General features: G+C 40.5%; 1 protein-coding gene and 1 long non-coding RNA gene across 3 annotated transcripts in view; one reads left to right on the top strand and one right to left on the bottom strand.

Moving 5' to 3' along the window:
- The window catches only part of LOC121069393, a 29660-nt gene extending 29449 nt beyond the window's left edge, over positions 1-211 (top strand). Inside the window, exon 4 of the long non-coding RNA XR_005819396.1 lies at positions 166-211. This is a non-coding gene — a long non-coding RNA (uncharacterized LOC121069393). The remainder of the gene's footprint in view (positions 1-165) is intronic.
- Positions 212-1135: 924 nt separating this feature from the next.
- On the bottom strand, positions 1136-18666 carry SDAD1 (SDA1 domain containing 1). 2 transcript variants are annotated; one of them, XM_040555535.1, is made up of 22 exons: positions 18511-18666; positions 18272-18376; positions 17761-17859; positions 17489-17599; positions 16710-16781; positions 16522-16622; positions 15158-15215; positions 14163-14237; positions 13332-13433; positions 12804-12873; positions 11941-12044; positions 10708-10765; positions 10076-10134; positions 9631-9707; positions 8415-8512; positions 7949-8025; positions 7440-7572; positions 6166-6263; positions 5527-5717; positions 4925-5009; positions 4374-4535; positions 1136-1268 (listed from the first exon to the last, which is right to left on the bottom strand). In XM_040555535.1, exons 1-22 carry the CDS (start codon positions 18598-18600, stop codon positions 1218-1220), a joined length of 2076 nt encoding a protein of 691 aa, XP_040411469.1. In that variant the 5' UTR covers positions 18601-18666; the 3' UTR covers positions 1136-1217. The 2 variants fall into 2 exon arrangements, with proteins under 2 accessions (XP_040411469.1, XP_040411468.1); XM_040555534.1 differs by having other exon boundaries at positions 17489-17859; positions 18511-18652.
- Positions 18667-19263: the final 597 nt, after the last annotated feature.

The raw sequence follows: 19263 nt of genomic DNA, 5'->3' as shown, positions 1-19263 counted from the left end.
TGACAAGTCCTCTGCCAGCGCCCAGTTACTTGCCCCATTCCCTAGAGAACAGGAGTTATCCCTATCTTTCCCTCAGGAGAAGCCTTAATTTTCATTTACAGCCTCCAATAGAAAGTTGACTTTCATTCTGTACAAGCTCCCTCAAGCTTCTGTTTTTTTCTTTAGGATACAGGATGCGACCAAGAAAACCCAGCCACAAGCAAGACAAATGGTAATAATTAGAAGTGATACAAGTATATTTATGTTGAATACACAATTATGCTGGTACAGGATATAAACATTAAGCTGGTTTCTTGAAAATTGAAAACAAGAAAAAACACCCCACCATATATTCCATTACACTGTGCATATGTCACCTGTTTCTCCTCCCCAAGGAAATGGAACAGAACTTGACAAAGGGTAGTATAAGTAAGCTATCAGGGAAACAGGTGACTGGGTAAGGGGCAGAAAGGCCATTAGCAATCCTAGGTGAGGTAAAGGCTGAAACAGGAGTTCAACCTTTACTTTAAGGTAAAGAATGCATAGACCAATGTTTTTCTCACACATTCTCACAAAAAATCAAACACAAGCATTACCAAACAACGCATAGATATGGGAGAACAAGACTGCATATTTCTCCTGCATGTGACATTACCCTTCTATTTAAATGGAAATATGGAGGCCCCCTCCCATGTGTTAATTTTATTCTTGTTACCTTCATAGACTAAGCTGTTCTTTCCCTCCATTTGGTTTTATTAGTAGTAAACATCTTAAAAACAACCACTTACTAAGTCTGTGAAATCACAGCGGTAAGACAGGTATAAAGTGTGTATGTTATGTTTAAGGGTTGAGTTGGAATATTCATTTTCCTTCCAATTATCTATTCATTAACTGAATCAAGTCAAATAGTTTTTACAGTGAGGTTGTATGTTTTAATTAATACTTACACATACAAAAACAGCTGTAAATAAATTATATTCAATAAAAGACAACTACCTTATTTCCTAGAATGCTTTAAAAACCAAAAGCCTGCAAGGATTAAGGCCTCTTTGGTCTGTCCTATAGATGCAATATCCAGCTTCGCAGCAGCCTTCAATTTATAATTCTGAACAGAGTAGAGATGAATCCGTAAGGCAATTCAGTACTTTTTTCTTCCCTTCTTTAAGAGAATGGAAAATAAGCATTTCTAAGTTTCCTGTTTCTTCAAGGATGATTAACTATTCTTCTCCTTTACCATTTTATTTCAGCAGCCGTTTTCTCTGTCTCAGAAGTGCATCTCTAAGAGCCAGCTGGAATATGAAACAAGAGGGATATTCAGGTATTTCAAACTCTTAACTTTAACTATTAAGGAAACAGTATCACACTGACAATCCTCTTCAATATGCCCATCATACACATCCCATTGGTATTGTAGGAACCAGACATTTGCAGATAAGATCACCAAACTTTTTAAGAGAATGCTACAGCTAACAGCTTCCATCATCTATGCTGAGATAGACATTTATAGAGGCTTTTATGTATTACAGATAAGTAAGACTGCAAGATGAAAAATTAACCTGAATTGTCTTTAAACCAGTTGACTCAGGTGCTAGTAACACTGTAACTACAACAGCATTGAGTAGGCAGATCCCAGACAAAAGAGCTAGCCACACAGATCGTTCCTACTGCCGTTTTATGACTACCTATACTCAAGTTCAAAAGCCACTCAAACCTGGCTGTGAATACAGACAACCTGAATCTGATGCAAGAAGCTGGAAGGTAGTAAAATATCAGAATGCAATTAAGAAATTGTTTATAGATTTCTACAGAAAACAGGAGTACAGCATTATCTTCAGCTGTAAAATTAAGAACTTTTGGTAGCACTTATGCAGACATCTAATTGATGGTAAGTCTCGTTAAGCTATTCTCATTAAGGAAGCATAATACTAAGGAAGACTCCTAAAATTTATTCAATCTCAGAGAAATATTAATAATTGATCAGCTAAAACTGGGAGCAGTAACTGGCAAGTGCTAACACACTGGCAGAAATGCTGTGGTTGCTTAGTTAAACAGTATAGTTAGGGAAAGAGTAGGGCTTCAAAAAATAAAACATTCCTCAATGCATCAGATCATCATTTAAGATCCTACATAGTTAGGAAAAGGATAGAGTAACAAGTTGTTCTTCTAAAGACTTGTTTGGCAAGAAGAGATGAGAAAAAAACTTCAGTCCAGCTGAGAGCTAAGTAGGATTAACAGGAATTTTTTGAGATTATTACAAAGCTGCTTTTCAAGGGTAGGAAGGAGGAGATGCTGCAATTTTTAATGAGTGCCATACACAGTCTCTTTAAAGTGATATATTATACACATTTTTGTTGGTAAAAGGATTTAGATCTTGACTATAGACAACATTCCATTTTATTCTACCACTGAGGAGGACAGCAGAAGGAATTATCTTAAAAACTAGAGTACTCCAACCCACTTTTATTTTACAGTACTTCCCAATCACCATCAACAGGACTGATGCTGTGGTCTAACTTAAATTAGAAGGAAGTAGAAGGGTACTTTCATTTCACTGTTTAGCTGTTACACTGGAACTCAACATTAAATCAGGAGTAAGGACTGAAAACATTCAAGATGACTTTATAAAAACAGGGAGCCAAGTTTAAGAGTCAGTATAATCTCAGAAAAAAAAAAGATTAAAGGCACTACACTACAATGGAGATGTTTTTGAGCACATGGACACCTGCTTTTTAAAGAAAAGTTTGTTTTAAAAGAACAAACTGCTAAGAATCCTATCTCAGCAGCTAATCCAAAACTCTTGGGCTAAAATTACACCCAACTTCTCAAGAGAAGGACAGAGAATTAACAGTAGTTTCCTAAAAGCACGTGGACTGTTGATTTGCTACATTTTCTGTGTTTTAAGTACTGGGCTAAGGTGTCAGCCTTATATGAGGCAAAGCAGAATGATAAAAAACAAAAGACTATACAGGATATTAGTCCAAGTCTTCTTCTTCAACAGAAATACTCAAGAAATACTTCCTGTTGAGTCTATAAACTTTTTCAGTATTGTTGCTGTTAAGACAACAAATGGCCAACAAATACACAACAACTTAATATGATCCTGGGAACAACTCACAAGGACAGAGGAGGGTTTGTAAAAGCAGCACCTGAACATGCCCTACCACAAGACAGCACTAAAGTAAACACAAATCAGTAACACAGAAAAAAAGAAGCCTGCACACTTGGATTATTCTAGAAGTTTTTCCTCAGAACACCTTCAAAGTAGTTCAGTTTTATAACACCCTGTAACACTCCTGACTGGCCACCTGCCAGGTTAGATAAATGGATTTTAAGGCTGATTTTTGTTGTTAACACAGATCTACCCTGCCAAGGTGAAACACAGTAGGGCAAAACAATATGCCTGTATTAACACCAGCAACAGCTGCCACAGTTTAGGCATTAACCCCAGCTGTGATGCATCACAGAAGTGAGGGGGCTCTGTCCACACTCCATGTCTGCCACTTCATCTAACCCCAGCTGTGTGGGGAAGCTACATGGGCTCCCTGGCCAGTACCCTCAGGGACAAAGTCATCAACCTTAAGTTTCTGCCTCACCTTTTAGTTATCCCTTCAGCTACCCTGGCACAGCTGCCTGTGGGAACACACGGTAACTGGACTACCGAACAGATGCATTTTTAACTTACATGTGATTTTGGGAAGACTGTTTTGAATCCTGCATCAGCCCCATAGCTAAGCTCGTAACTGAGGAAGCAGTAGAAGGTATGGGCATCACCACTGAGAACAGAGTATTGCCAAACTATGGCAGCAGGCTAAACCAAGGAAGTGACTTATTTTTCTGATTAGCTTTAAAAAGTTCTAAAGAGCAATTGCATCTGAGCCTTAAGTGCATTTGTATCAAGCTATCAGATGACCTCAAGCCAGGACAGCTGAGTCCATAATATGACAGTAATAGGAGAAAGGTCAAAGACAGACTATGGGGAGTAAAGAAACACACGCTAGAAGCTTGTCCTGAAGACCAACTCCACTGTATCGTGGGAAAGATTTCTTCTATCACAATATGAGTTTGAACATGATCTGTTATTGCTTAAAGGGAAAAAAGAAATCAAACCACATTTTAATCATCTTGCTAGCCTACCCATGATTTTGCAACAGTGCATGGTTCTTCGTGCATAGTCACGAGCAGATTCTGACAAAGCATTCTCCTCCACCCCCCCAGTCTCTGATATACTTCCTCTGGGTAGGTTTCATGGGAAGCAACCTAGCTCACAACCTTTTCCAGTGATTAATCCATCAAATTAAACACCAAAATCTTAGGGTATAGGATAGAAAGCACTTCACCAACATTACAAGTTTATTGCTCAGACTGCCCCATCTAATTTCAACATTAAATGTTACCTGTTTTTCCCTGAAAGAACGCTTATTTTTGGTCCGGACATTACGGCTGTATCTCATCATCATAAAGTTCTTCTGCTTTTTCTTCTCTTTATTGGTAGAGCTGGCAAATGGGTTAATTCTTGTTTTCTTTTTCACAAATTCTTTTCTGTCTGTTTTTCCAGCCTAGAGTAGACAACACACCATAATAAGAGAAGGCCATTTGTCCTTCCCTACAGTAAACGTCAGCTGCTAGGGTGACAGGTTCTAGAGCAGCAAGTATACATCCAGATTCAGTATGACTTCCTGTGTGTATTAACTGCATTCCTCCATGCTGGCTGTATTAAGTATCAGTGAAAATGGGGGTGTCTGTATTTTCATCTTCACCTGCGACCAGCAAGAGGTTGCTTCTCAGTTACAGCCACGATGCAATAGTAAAAAATAACAATCAAAACACAGATGGCAGCTGGGCATCTGTCTTACAGATTCAACACCACCTCCTTATTCCACAGGAGACAAGAACACAAACCCCACAAATGTCTAAAAAGAGGATATGAAACAGCCCGGTTCCTCACCATTGCAGTTGCCAATCTTGTCTCCTTGTCTGACTTCGGCTTCTTATGTAGATGTTCGATATCTCTGAGTGAAAGCAACTCGCCCCTACGCACACAGAAATTCAACAGAAGGCTGTCACACACAAAACATCATCTGGCCAGAACAACAAAATGTCCTCCTGACCTTTTGTCTCTCACCCATCTCTCAGGCCATTGTTCCCCTATACATGTTCACACAGGCACTTTTTGTTCTTCCTCTCAGGCTAATCCTCATGCTTGGGACAACCCTTACAAAATTCTCTCATGACTGTTTTTTGAGTCCAGCTTGAACCACAACATTTAAGAAACTCTGGAGATACAGACTTGCAACTACTGCTAAAAAAGTAACACTCCTATTCCTCTGAACAAAGAAACTAGTCCCGGTTTCCATTGGCCCCTCTTGCTTTTTTCTCCCAGGTATAAATAAATCCCCCAGGCCAGGATCCATTCTAGGCCATGTGGCTGTTTGCTACCTGCCACCATGGGATAACGGCCAAGAGCAGAGCTCTGTACCCTAAGGCAATTAAAAATTTTATCACCAGACTGTGGGGAAAAAATGCACTTGACAATATTTCACATCCTACCTGCTCTCCTCTTCCTCATCTATTTCAATATTTTTCCTCTTTGCAGCTTTGCCTGGTGCAGAATTAAGCTCTTTGGAGAGCTGAGCAAGACGTATTTTGTGGAAGTCTTCTTGAGTTAGCAGCCTGCTTGTACTGACTGCTGCAGCTTTAGCTTTCCGTTCCTCTATAGGCATGCTTTTCATCTTCTCTGCCTTCGAAACAAGTACAAAAGAACAATCATCCAGAGCTCTGCAAACCATTTGTTCTACAATCCATGACACTATTGCCTCCCAAATATCCACACAGGGGGAACAACGTTGGGAAACGCTACAAACAGTTATTAGAATTCTTAAGAGTCATATCTAACATGTGGTATTAAAAAAAAAAAGGAGTACTTATTTCCTCTGAAATATTAAGTAGTTGAAAGTTAACATAGCTTTGAAGGAGCTTAGCATTGGAAGAGAATTCCCCAACTCTCCCCCCTCACCCTGAGAGCAAACATATTTCAGCACAGGTGCAAAAACATACTTCAACTCACTGATTTTGGTCAAGTTACCATGCAGGTAGTTATGAGCAGCCGTGAGAAGGTAGAACATGAGAATGTGGACTGCTATTAACAAGTCCCTTTTCTATTTGGGGTAGAATACGCTTGGAACTCACCACTTCTTGCTGCTCCTCATCTGAAGAGTGGTGGACGTCAATCCACTCTCCATCTTCATCATCTTCCCCCTCACTCATACTAGCACTTTCCCATCCATCTGCTCAAGGGAACAAATGCACAGAGCTGCTAGTACAGAGCTGGTTGAACTTTTTGCATTTCAAATAATTTCAGAGTGGATCCTAAGCTCTCACTGCCTTTTACTACCTAACTACATTTGTGCTCAGGAACACACTCAAAACTGTAGGATCTCAGCATCCCAGCCTCAGAACTACATAGACGTTCATAAGACTTAAGATACTTCACACATTTGATCATTAGTTGGGAGTAATATTTCTAGACATCCACGGTTGAACAAACCAGTAGCTCTCATGCTGTCCCACTGGCAAGTTCAGCTACCAAATTCTACCTGGCCTGCAAAGTCAAAGCATCACACGGTGTAACTCTGAAAGCAACTGATTCAGAGCTGTACAAAGACATCTCAGCCTTCATTTCTTAGCGCACCTACATCGTGCGCACGTACAGCTATGGACACCAATTTTTAGTGATAACCACATACGGCAGCGTAAGATATTTGAACACACACAACAGACTTGTTAAAACCTGTTCTATCTTGTCATTACTGTGAGCTGCAGTCTCTTTAAAAGATTTTTGTTATGAACTTAAATAAACCTGCAACAATGGTGATCAAAGCCTTTACAGGAAATGCATTTACATACATTTCTTTCATTCTAAAGAATGCCAATCATAGAGGATAGCTAATCAGTTTACAGCAAGTCACTGTTGCAGCAAATTGTACCAAAACCCTATGCTTTGTAAAGCGTAACTCTCAAGTTATGTTCAAGGCCCTCAAAACAAGCAGCTGCATTTAGGAGAATCTCTGAAGAAACACTAGTTTACAAATGCTAATCCTTACCACACTGCGTTCAGCAACATTTCCGGCCCCCTCCACTTTATATATCCCAAGGAAGGAAGCAATGCAATTTAAAGCAAAGTTGCTCTCTATGACCTATTTTGCTTCTCTCTGCTGTTCAAAATCCCTCTTTCCTCCCTCTCCTCTCTCCCTTATATGAAGCAATGCAGTGACTATCAGATCTCTCAGGATAAATTGCACTTGACTTGAGGACAGTATAAGTGCTTCTTAATGGATAAATACGGACACATACAAACCATGCAGCATGTGACAGCAGCAAATGAAATGCATGAACACCAAGTCCAAATAAAATCTTAGCAGCAATGATGCACAACATGGAAGTAATAAAGAAAAAAGGCCAACCTTCCTCTTGGTTTTCTCCTTTTTCCTCTTCATTCACAACCTCCAGTACTTCTGCTCCTGGAATATAGTCTTTGGCATCCAGTTCTCCATATTCATGAATCCTGGCTTCCACCGAGGCTTCAGTAGGTTTACCCTGTAAGTAAATAAAACACATATTAAGGAGGCTGCCATCTTAACTCACACAAGCCTATAAAAATACGGGGTGGAGTTGTAGGAAAGAAATTCCGCCTGATGAAACATGAAAAGATCCTGAATTACTATAAAGAAGTTGAACAAACTGCAGGAAGACAGGCTTCTGCAGCATGAAGCTTCTGTCAATAAGTTTGATGAGTCTGAACTAAAGAAGCCTTGGAACAAGAGAAAGCCATGTCAAAATGCAGCAAGGGAAAAGGCCTGGAGAGAAAAAACGTGTGATTCCATCACATTCTCAAGAGGCTCTGAGAGTAGTAGTTATTTTTGAGCACATAAGCTTACATTTATAGTGAACGCAATGCAGAGGAAACACTTACTCTGTATTTCTTCTGTAGCATCTCTGGGTTCAGCGAACGGAAGAGGTGTATCAGAGTTCTTGCAGACATCATCACATCTAGCCAGAAAAATAAGAGTCAGGACTAAGTATAGTAAAGCAGAATCCTGAGCAAACCACAGTGCACTGAGATAAACAGTATTACAGCCTACTCATGTATTTTCTGAAATACTACCTCCCACTGATTTCTCCAATGCAGGATCCAGCTCTCAGGGCCAAATCTTTGTTAACAAGCAGCTGCCCTTCTCCAGTTCTGTCAGCTGTTTCCCTTGCCGTAACTACCCATTACTGTTTGACTAAGTATATGCATAGAAATGCAACAGACATTAAAAATGATACCTCTCAGCCCACCAGAAAATGCAGTACTATTATGAATGCTATAACAGAGGACCAGATGACAAGAAAAAAGTAAGAAAGATCTAAGAGTCATATCCATATAACATACTCACTTTTATTTTTATGAGTCTTGTAGTGAGCAAGGTCATGGAGCAGATCTTCAGTCATGGCTAACGGACATCTCGCTGTGATTTCTTTTATTGCATTGATTCTAAAAATTCAAAGTGAAATATTTTCCTGAATAACATGGTTGGGAGAGACACTCACTGGCCCAGTAAGAGACTGAATTATCTCAAACTTGATGAATCTTCTGAAGCGTTAGGTGTAACAGAGGGGAACATAACAGGATGCTCTCTGCCATAGTTCTCCAAAACTTCTTCCAAAACTTCCAAAACTTCCATCCTTGGTCCATACTCTACACTCTCTACCTAGTATTTTGTAGGATCTTGGACCTCAGGATTCTGCAACTAAAAGCTAGGTCCAACCACACATATTTGCAAAAAGCTGTCAAACTATCACCAGGCCTAGGCCAGGCCAAAATCAAGAAATAATTCTCCTGTCAAGCATGGGCAGACAAACAACACTATAAAGGAAGCCTGTGTGCTTACACCACGTTTCTTTTTAAATCATCTTCATGCACACACACAATACACTAAATTTGTTGCTGGACTATAACCATGTTAAGAGGAAAAAAGTAGTTCATGAAAATATTCAAAACATAGCTGCCCACAGTAGCTTCCCCCGCCAACTACTTCATCTTCTTCAGGCACAGCTCAGCTCTCTCCTACATTTACTGGTCATATTCTACTCTGCCTGCACCAGACCTATTACAAAAGCATACTTTCTTCAACAGAGATAGCAAGCACTTTATAGTTTCACTAACAGCAACACTTGAATTTGTTGTCAATAATAAAATTTAATCTACTAGACAGTAAAAGTCCTGAATTACGATGCTGTCTACTCACTCTGTGTATACAAATGAAAGTTATTTTGATTCAAACACAAGAGGGTGTACCCTCAAACTAGAAATAACATAGTACTTGGGAAGGAAGAAAAACACAAGACCAAACAAGAAATCAAAAAAGGCCATCACAAAATCCGAAAGAGTTAAGTCACAGCACTGGCTAAATACAGAAACCCATTGCGCTGAGGAATTTACAACACTGACAAGAAAATTAAGGGAAGTTTATGTTTACTGTCTTGTTTTTATTCAAGCAGGTTCTTAAAAGCAAAGATGAATGACAGGAATAGGCTGAAGGTCATTTTAAAAAATGGAAAATATTTTTCCACATTCAGAGTTTTACGGTTGTAATAAAATTCTGTACTCACCCTACAGTCATGACCTCCCCAGAATTCTTGTCAGTGACAAAGTTGTTGGCGATGGTCATCAACACTGACTGGATAATCTGAAAATACAGAAGAAAGGGTAAATATACTTACTATTTAATATAATTGTGAGGTGATTACATCTTATTAACAGAGCTCTTTTCACAGAAAGGCAGAGCTTGTGACTTAACACTATAGCCTGCAAATAACTTCTAGACAAACTCTCCTGCAGAAATTGAAGACCTTGAGCATTGGGGTTGTATCCCTTTACAAAAAACAACCACCTGGAACTTGCAGAAATTGTCAATGAGAGCAAAAATTCCCACGCGGTTTTCAAGAAAAAGGGTCTGACCGGATTCCTTGTCCCCCACCCCCAGTGAATGCACTTAACACTTCCAGCTTGCACGCTGTCCATTTTAACATCACCAAAAGTTTATGGAATACTGACCTCAGGTGGTACTAGCTGATGCGAAGCTTGCGCCGCAAACAGAAGAATCTTTGTCACTTCTGGAAGTAAAAATAAAAAGGAAGAGGGAGAAGATGTCCAAGTACATCAGTGCAACTTATTTTGGCCATTACCCACATCCACCAATACAGCTAACTCAATGAGATCCTAAGCTTCTAAGCCTCAAAGCTGTTTCAGGCTGAAGTTATTTGAGACATCTTGTACTCCTCTCTCACAAAGCATTAGGAACACATCTGGATCTCTACCCCAACAGCACTGCAGACCCTTAATAGCCAGCTACACCAAAATACGCGTTTCCTTTCTAGAGTGAAACAGAAGGAAAAAAGCAGCAAAAGGCAGTCACAGCTGTGCTCAACAAGTCAGGTTTGCAAGGAACTAGGAACTCACTTGATCCCATTGCTGAAGTTTCTCAAACACTTAAGAGCATCAAGTGGACACAGCTTCCATGAAAGTCCAGTTTTGGACAACTGGAGCCTTTTGCCTCCTTCATCCACAATCCCTGGACTATTCTTGCTTCCAACTTTGCTACTGCTACCTACTCACAGCACCACTTAGGAAGTGACTGTACATGTGAAATGACAGACCGACACTGTTATCAACTAGTAGCTGCTTACCTCTCTGATGGGGCTGTAGAAATCTCTGAATGAAGGGGTAGAAATTAAAAAGAAAAAGCTGCAGGAAAGATAAAAGTTGTAACAGGTTAGTCGCTTCTCTTTTGAGATCACTTTTATAACCTGACATGCTGTAAACAATCAACAAGCCTACACAGCCTGCTCTGCAAATGCCTCAGATTTTACTGTGTAACACATTCACCTGTCTTGAACTTGAAATACATGGAGGTGAGGAAGGGACTTTTTCAAAGGAAATTAAGACTCAATGCCAAAATCTGAAATCCACAGTGGTTCTTGTTTGACTGCACAGAAATCCAATTGGGTGGTCTCCTGCACAATGATGTGCCACTTCTTCCCATAGCTTCAGGAACATAGTCTTCTCAAAACAGAGACTGTCCCTAAATTCATGCTCATTTAGCGTCTGAGTCCCTTCACTAACTTCTCCAGCAAGCCTAAATAAATATTTGATGCTGAAGCAGCCTAACACCTGGACACACACCTCCCAAGTGACAAGTACTTCATATTCCTCCTGGACTCAGACTTACACGTGGTAAGTTCTACGTAACCTTTATGCAATGAGGAAATAGCGTGGGCTCAGGTTTGACACCACTGCAACACTGGGGTCTCCGTGATGTGCAAGACCTGACAATTCAGATGACCTGGTCACTGCGATGAACGCTTTGGGCAGAGACCAAAGCACAAAGTGGCAGCTGTATGTGCCTAGGCGTGAACCCAGTAGTGTCAAAAAAAACAACTGGACTTTCTCATGCTCCCTATATTCAAGAGTGCTCATACAGCCCCAGTGAGCATTTCCACCTTTTTGTTAGCCTTGAGGATACCTGCAAGGACTAGTATTTCCCTCGCCCCACAGAGCCCCCGAGAGGAACAGATTCTTGAGGAAGTCTGATCACACTTGGTTATACCTCAGAGTGGTGTTCTTAAGCTATTGCTAGACTCAATTAAAAAACTACACTGAAGACACAAGTTTTTAAATAGGCATTTTCCCCTCTAGTCACAACATCCCAACTATTACACACCACCAGCCTTCTCAAGCTGAATTCACTTAGTACTATACAAGCCTACATCACTGTGCCATACCATAAAGCCCACTAGCAACTCCATGGGTATACTCAGCTTCATTTTTCAACATACAGGAAAATTAACTCACTTTCCAGAGGCACAAGGCCAGAGCACACCACCACCCAACCGTCAGGCCATTACAAAGTTATTATGTACCTCATGGATTCCAACTAGCCTAGATATTAGGTCCATGAGCATCATCTTCACTTCAAATCGTTCCTTACAGTTCTCCAGCTGCTTCAGCAGTTTCTCTGCAAAGTCTAGAAGAAGCAGTAATAGGTTTGTGGTACTCTCAAAAGGCACTGTGCCAAACTCAGCTGAGACTGGGTTAAAAAAAGATAGTCAAGTTCTGTTGTTGTTTAGTTTTTCTTTAAAGCTCCATTGTCCTTGCACAGAAGAAACTTAAGGTGCTCAAAGCACTGCTCCCAGTTCTTTATTTTTCCTCTCACATGCCTAGAAAATCTAAAGCTGCACACGGGTCCAAAAGAAAGGACACAAAGCAGAAGCTCTGCAACATCATAAATACAGGGTCAGTATTTAAAGCTAGTTTGTTTGTTTGTTTTAAAAAGATGCATTTCAACCCATCTGAAAAACAAAATCCCCAGAGTTTCACTACATGAGACTGTGAATGAGTCAAATGGTATTAGACAAATGGCAGACTGATAATAGGAATACAATTCTACAAAGGCGTAAGCTAAAAAAGCTGCAGAAGATAAACTACTTCCCTTTCGCACAAACTATGGCCTTCACACATACAAGATATAAGCTGAAAGACACATCCTGATTTGTAGCAACCCAAAGCAGATGGTGCAGTATAGCTCCTTCTTCCTTGTCTGGCCACCTACACGTGTTCCACTATGACAAGTGCAACAAGATTGTCTCACATTTTAAGTGTTTTAAGTGTAAAAAAACATCCTATTATCGCATTTGTGTCTACTTTCATTCTCCTTGCAGAGTTTTGTCTAAACTTTAGTATCTGGGAAAAACAGTTTGAAAAACAGAATACGATGCATGCTTACCCTGGGGATCATGAATCAAGTGAATAGCAGAAAAGTTGAACACCTCTGGCTTGCTCTTCTTTTTGTGTTTCTGCATGGCAAGAAGAGTAAAGGAGACATTTTTCTTTCTATGAAAAAGCTGCAGGTGCTTCAGTTTCAGGCTGCTGTTGGAAGCTGCTATTCCTCATTATTCTCTTCAAAAAGAGGTGCTTTGGTTTTTAGCAAGTAAACTACCATTCTTTTCAATTGCATTAGGTTTTCAACCACCTGACCTAACAGGCAACAGGAACCACATCAGAAAGTTGCTTCTCAAGACACAGTATGCTCTAAGTAAGGGACCACAAAAGGGGCACCCAAGAGCAGAACCAGTCCACAACCCAGACAAGTGTGTTTCAGAAAACTGCCCGACCAGTGGATGCTAGTATGCTCTAGAAGCCTCACCTAAATTAGATGACAAAAGATAACTAAGATGACTGTGGAAACAAAAAGATTTCTGCATGTGAAGGATTAAGCTAGAACGCCAGCAAGTCAAAACACCATTCTCCTCACCCTAAGAACCTTCATTGCTTTTTCCAGTTTCTTCTTGCGCTTGGTCGTTTTCTTGTTTGTTGCATACCGCACCATCAGATCTCTGGCAGTGGGGCCATCGTCCTTCAGAAGGAACACAACGAAAACAAGACTCAGGTGAAATCAGGCTTCAAACGGGAAGCAGAAATACAAAAAGTATCAACATACTACATTTGAAAATGGTCTCTTCCCACCTAAGTTTCATCATACAGAGATAGTAGCCTTTAAAATCACAATTCCATAAAACCATTTACATCAGAAAGTAATTTTTACAGCTAGGTAATCACAGGGTACTAGGCAGTCACACACAATAATGGCCGTGTATTAGCAGGTTCTAAAATGTAATTGTGGCAGGTTATCAGCCTTCTCAGGGTAACTGAATTATTTCATTTGTACATAAATGGGAAATGCAGTTTGAGAGGCAGAACTGAAGGGATATCTAAAAAATTAAACCTGCCTCTTAAAAATCAAGTTAAAATCTCTTCCCACAACTCTAAAGTTACATATCTACGAATTCATTAGCTTAAAAAAAAAAAGGATTGGCCAGCCCTCACTTATCTCTTACAAGTGAAGAACATCCTTCATAATGAGTATAGGAAAGCAAGGGAGCCCTTAGGCTATAGACAGATAGTAAAGGTAACCTGCTATCAACTGGGACCAGGTGGCAAAAAATTAAACATTTTTGTGAGGTGGATCAACAACTGGAGGAAACAAAACAGAGAATTCTGTAGCACAACAGTAGATGTATTGGTGTAGTCAAAAGCCTGCAGGATAACAGAACTTTGGTTGTGAAGATTTAATCACAACACTCACCTCAGATTCTGAGTCACTCTCTTGATTCTCACTTTCATCCTTCCCAAGGAAGAACTTCAAACCAGCAACTAATACCTGAGAAATTAAGTAAAATGTAGGACATGACAAACAGACAAGAGTATTTACAACAGCCAAGCATCCTGATCTTAAGTTATGCTAAAACATTTCCAATTGTTGGTAGAAAAGAATACATAAAGAAAGCAAAAAAAAGCTGAAAAGACTGAAAAAGCTGAAAAGACTGAAAGCATTCTGAACAAAGTCAATTTTTGCTGCTAACCCTCATCAGCCAGAGGCACATAAAGGATCAAAAAACAGCTGGGATTCCCCAGTGAAAGGAGCAAATCCAGAGACTGAAATCTTCCTAGCTTTCTGCAAAGCAATGCAATTGCTCCATGCCAATATTATTGGTAACTCCTGCACAGCCGATGCCTGATCAGCTGTGCTAAGCACTCCAAGCTTTCATTAGTTTATATGGGTTTGTTGGTTGTTGGGTTTTGATTGTTTGTTTTGGTTTTTAATCAACTGGAACAGCTTTTGGACTTTCACTATGAAAGAACGTATCTCAAACCGTAACATGCATTTTTAGAGCATCTAGCATTGGAAAACCTACAAAGATGACAGGCAGCCTCAGATCCACTCAAATCCCAGGCAAGATATCAGCTCTCTCCACATTTAAAAAGTAAATGCCTTAATGATGCTGATTATAAGGTGGCAATATCCTGACAGTCTCTTCTGAGTAGCAAGGGAAAGTACATCCACCCTCCCCACTCCAGCCTGCACTTGTAATAAGACAAGCATCTCATTCTGCTGCTCTGCACCTAAGCACCAAATGTGTCCTACTCCCAGAACAAAAGTGGCATTTTGAAATTAAACAACAAAAGACAAATAATCAGTGAAGCTTGTTAGCAGTTTGGGTACTGAAATAAGAAACTGCATCCCCAGGATAACGGTAGCTTAGATTAAATCCAGTCTCATCAAATGACTTCTGTCCTCACCTTTGTCACTCTGGAAAAGCAAGCAGTTGTGATGACATTGACCGTTTTGGCATCATTCCTAGAATAAAACAAAACATTGCCTTTTACTTCAAGTTTTACAATTCCAAGTTATTCTCAGAAAATTAAGTTGCACGAACTAGGACTCCTAAAAAATATTTTGAGTTTATATCAAGTCTTAGTTACTTAAAAATCTACTCATTAAAACTGCAAGAAGTCTTATCTTTTCAGCAACACTAATATTTTTTTCAGCTATCCTAATTTTCCCTCTGTTATAGTAATTCTCAACCTACCATTACACCAACAAAAATCTTAACATAGCTGCTGTGACCTTGTGCATGCCATGGAATAGACTGTTTCCTTGAACACTACATATCAAAACTCCTCATGACAAATACCACCTGGCACCGCATCCTGCCTGCCAGCTGAGGTTTCTCTTAATGCCAAGGTAAAGCAACGTTGCCATTCACCTCCCCACATGCTGGAAACTGCTGGGAATAAGCAATACAAGAACTACACCGTTAAGGCTCTGTCACTAACTTATCTCAGAAATACGTAAAAAGCAGCAGACACATCGCACACCAGCAGTATTCCTTGTTGTATTCACACATATCCGCAGTTTATCTCTGTACAAGAACTGGGAAGAACAACGGAATTAGAAACTGAAGGGCTTAAAAAAAACCCTTTGTTTTTACAGTCAAAAAGTTGAGTGAAAAAACTACCATCTTCTCATGCAATTTTCCACTGGGTAACATCTGCTCTGGCATTTTATAACACAAGAGGAAGATTCAGCAACATCTTAGACATCAACTAGCACTGAAAAAGCAACTGAACACTCAGTGCACTTTTTCTGCTTTCACTATTTCTCTAAGCAATAATTTTTCAAGCTGGTGTCTGCTAAAAATAAAAGCTATATTACAGCTTCACCTAAAAACAACAAAAAGCCCTCAAAGCACTTATTAGATCAGTCATCTAGAATTACCCTAATGACTTTAGAGAATAAGAAGAAACAAAATTCATTTTTTCACTGTACATCACAGACTGTATGCCAATACCAACAGCTGCATATACAAACGTTCAAACAAGTGAGCTGCACAAGGCTTGTTTCAACTGCAATACATACAACTTGCGTATTTTCAACTAAAATGTGAAAGATTCAACCTAAGTAACTCTGAGACTTTAAGGAGGACAGCATTTCTTCCCAACTAGACCATGCTCCACAAAATCCAGCCACTGGAACACAAAGAAGATAAATATACTGAAAGTCAGAGGCCCTCCACATCACATTTTGCACAACATGCCATGAGTGATGTCAAGATGGCTGCCCAACATTAAATAGGAAAAAAGCATGGGCCTGCCAAACCTACCAAATATTCCTTCTGTAAAGTTCAATCATCACATCCAGAGAGATCTTGGCAGCAGTGGGATTGCTGTCCCTCAACATGGTGTACATGAAGTTCTGTAGTGTCTAAGAAAAAAGTTGGGAAACATTTATTACCAATCTTCTATAAACACAGTAGTAAAACAAAGTGCACCTGAAAACTAGAATACTTACTGTGTTTATTTTATTGTTTTTGTGCTTAGCATTTACATTCTTGATGTCTGTCACAATGTGAGTATACAGAGTCTGCAGAAGGAGAAAGAAAAAGCGACATTTGTAAGTCACACAGGGAACACTGCACATGCACTGCAATTTCCCCAAAGCCTCCAAGTACCAAAATGAGAGACCTGATACCTTTTAATTTGTAGTTAGAAAAACAACACGTTACATTGTAAATCCTCATATATGCTTGATTTTTGTGGATTTGAAAAAAACGTACTTAATTTACAGCACAGTGAGGAAGAAAAACAAAGAGCATGAAGCTTAACTCAAAAAATCCCACTACTGTTTCATATGTACATTCTGACAGCAAGTTTAGTAATCCTGATCACAGAAAGCAACCAATCTCACGTTTCTTGCAGAATACACGAAATAAAGCTTTTACTAGCAACTTTTTCTTTTAAAACTTAAAAATTTTCACATAGAATTCAGTAATTCCTGCTCTGACATCAACGTGCTTATGGTTTTTATCTGCAGACACATTCAGGCTGCTCAACTGCAAATGCAGGACAGGCTTACAAGCTGTTGCATGTAAAAGTGTTTACAGCGGCATGCTTCGTTACTAATAAGATATACAAATCGAGTCTTGCCTTTGGCACTTTCAGTTTCTGAAGGAGCAGACCCATGTCCCACTTATTTCACAAACATGAACAGTGGAACTGTCTACTATTTCTTCTGTTAGGCAGGTCAAAACCCACTGGAAGTCAAGCCCAGCTTTTGTAATCACAGCTTACTTTTCGTAGAAGTTTATCGTGACATCGCAGCAGCTGAAAGAAGAGCTCCAGCAAACTTGTTGGATTTATCAGATTCCTGTTTCTTAACAACATCAAAGCCTTACAGAAGGTCTGTACGGGAGAAGCAGAGATCAGAATCACAATTTCACAGCACCCCCCAGTTTCCATCTTTATTAAAGATGCAAAAGCAAACTTGAAGCGCTGAACTCTCACAGGTATACTTGAAGCAGAGGCCATGGTCTGCCCCAAACACCTTTTGGTGGCAGCCTTACCATTCGAAGGTCTGCGTCCAGCACCGTATGGTGGTACGAGAGCATCTCTTTGAGCTGCTGTGGGAAGTTGGCCATTTGGTCCGGGTAGCAGTGGGCAACCTGGGCAAAGACAGGCTGGAGTGAGCTCACTACTAAAAACCTTGAGTTACCAGTCAGCTGCAGGAATATGAGATGTTATAAGCAACTAATAAAATTATTCATACAATAGCAGTTTATCTACACCAAAAGAAAAGTTATCAGTGAAACACTGATGTGAAACACGTGGTGCAGTTACAAGATCCTTTTTAAAACTGAACCGAAGCCTCAAAAGAAAAACTTGCCTGCCTGGAAATGGCTAATAACACGGAAATTTTGGTAAATACAGCTTTACAGCAGCTCGGGGAGGGCTCTGACAACAAGATGACACGAAATACAACCTCTCACAACCCCAGCAGTCGCGGGGAGGCCGCCGTGCCCGGCGAGGGGCTCGAGCCCAGCTCCGACGTTTTCCTTCGGGACAAAAGCAGCTCACCTGCGCCAGGAACATGACCAGCTCCGCCAGCTCCTTGCTGGGCTTGTCGGGCTGGAAGGTGAAGATCTCCACATGGGACTGGTAGTGGTGGTACTGCTGCAGGAACTGCAAGCACAGGAAGCGTTACTGAGGCACAAGGAGCCGCGGCAGCCCCTGTTACCGTCTCCCTCGAATTATTAACCCTTTTTTCCCCCCTTTCTCCCCCCCAGGCGCCACAGGGGCTGACGGAGGCGCCTCACCTCCTCGGTGTAGGAGGTCGGGTCGCGCTTGATGAGGTTCTGCAGCTGGGGCAGGTTGCTGGGCAGCTTGTTGCCCTGCCGGCCCGACATGGCGGCGCCCACGTGACTGCCGCCGGGGCGCCGCCATCTTAGAGTCCCCGCCCCGCCACGGAAGCCGCCCAGGGACAAAGCTAGGCGCTTTGACAAAGCTCATCGCGTTTCCCAGCTCACTGGGGGTTAGGCACCAGGGCTTTTGCCCACCACTATCTCATTTGGGTGGTTTAGCCTACCAAACGTTCACAACATTAAAGCTTTCTCACTATACAAATGACTTTCTTCACCCGTAGTATCAACATACTACTCCAGTGTGGTTAGTAAGCTCCATATGCTTGATCAAAGCATGATAGCACATAACATTTTGTCATGCGGAAGAGAAAAAGCTGTTGTATTCATCCAGTCTCATCTGCTAAAAGGGCTACACTGCAAAAATGACAGGAATGAAAACAGCCCCACTGCATACATATATGTTCAATAACACTGTTGTAGTTAAGGTGCTGCTAGTCTTACTCATGACTCTTTCATGTTATAAAGGCATTCATTGCCTCTAAGTTCCCTTATAGACTTTTTGGACAGTGTCCTCTTAATCAGGGATTACTAGCACATGCAACTCATGCACCAGAATGAAGTGACTTAGGCATTCCCTATGTCACTTTAGTGAAACATCTGACAATCAAAAAACATTTACAATATAGATATTAAACATTATACATCTAT

Source organism: Cygnus olor, chromosome 4 (assembly GCF_009769625.2).
Source record: "Cygnus olor isolate bCygOlo1 chromosome 4, bCygOlo1.pri.v2, whole genome shotgun sequence".
Classification (NCBI taxonomy): domain Eukaryota; kingdom Metazoa; phylum Chordata; class Aves; order Anseriformes; family Anatidae; genus Cygnus; species Cygnus olor.
Note: the sequence above shows the minus strand (reverse complement) of the source record. Positions and strands in the feature narration are given on the sequence as shown.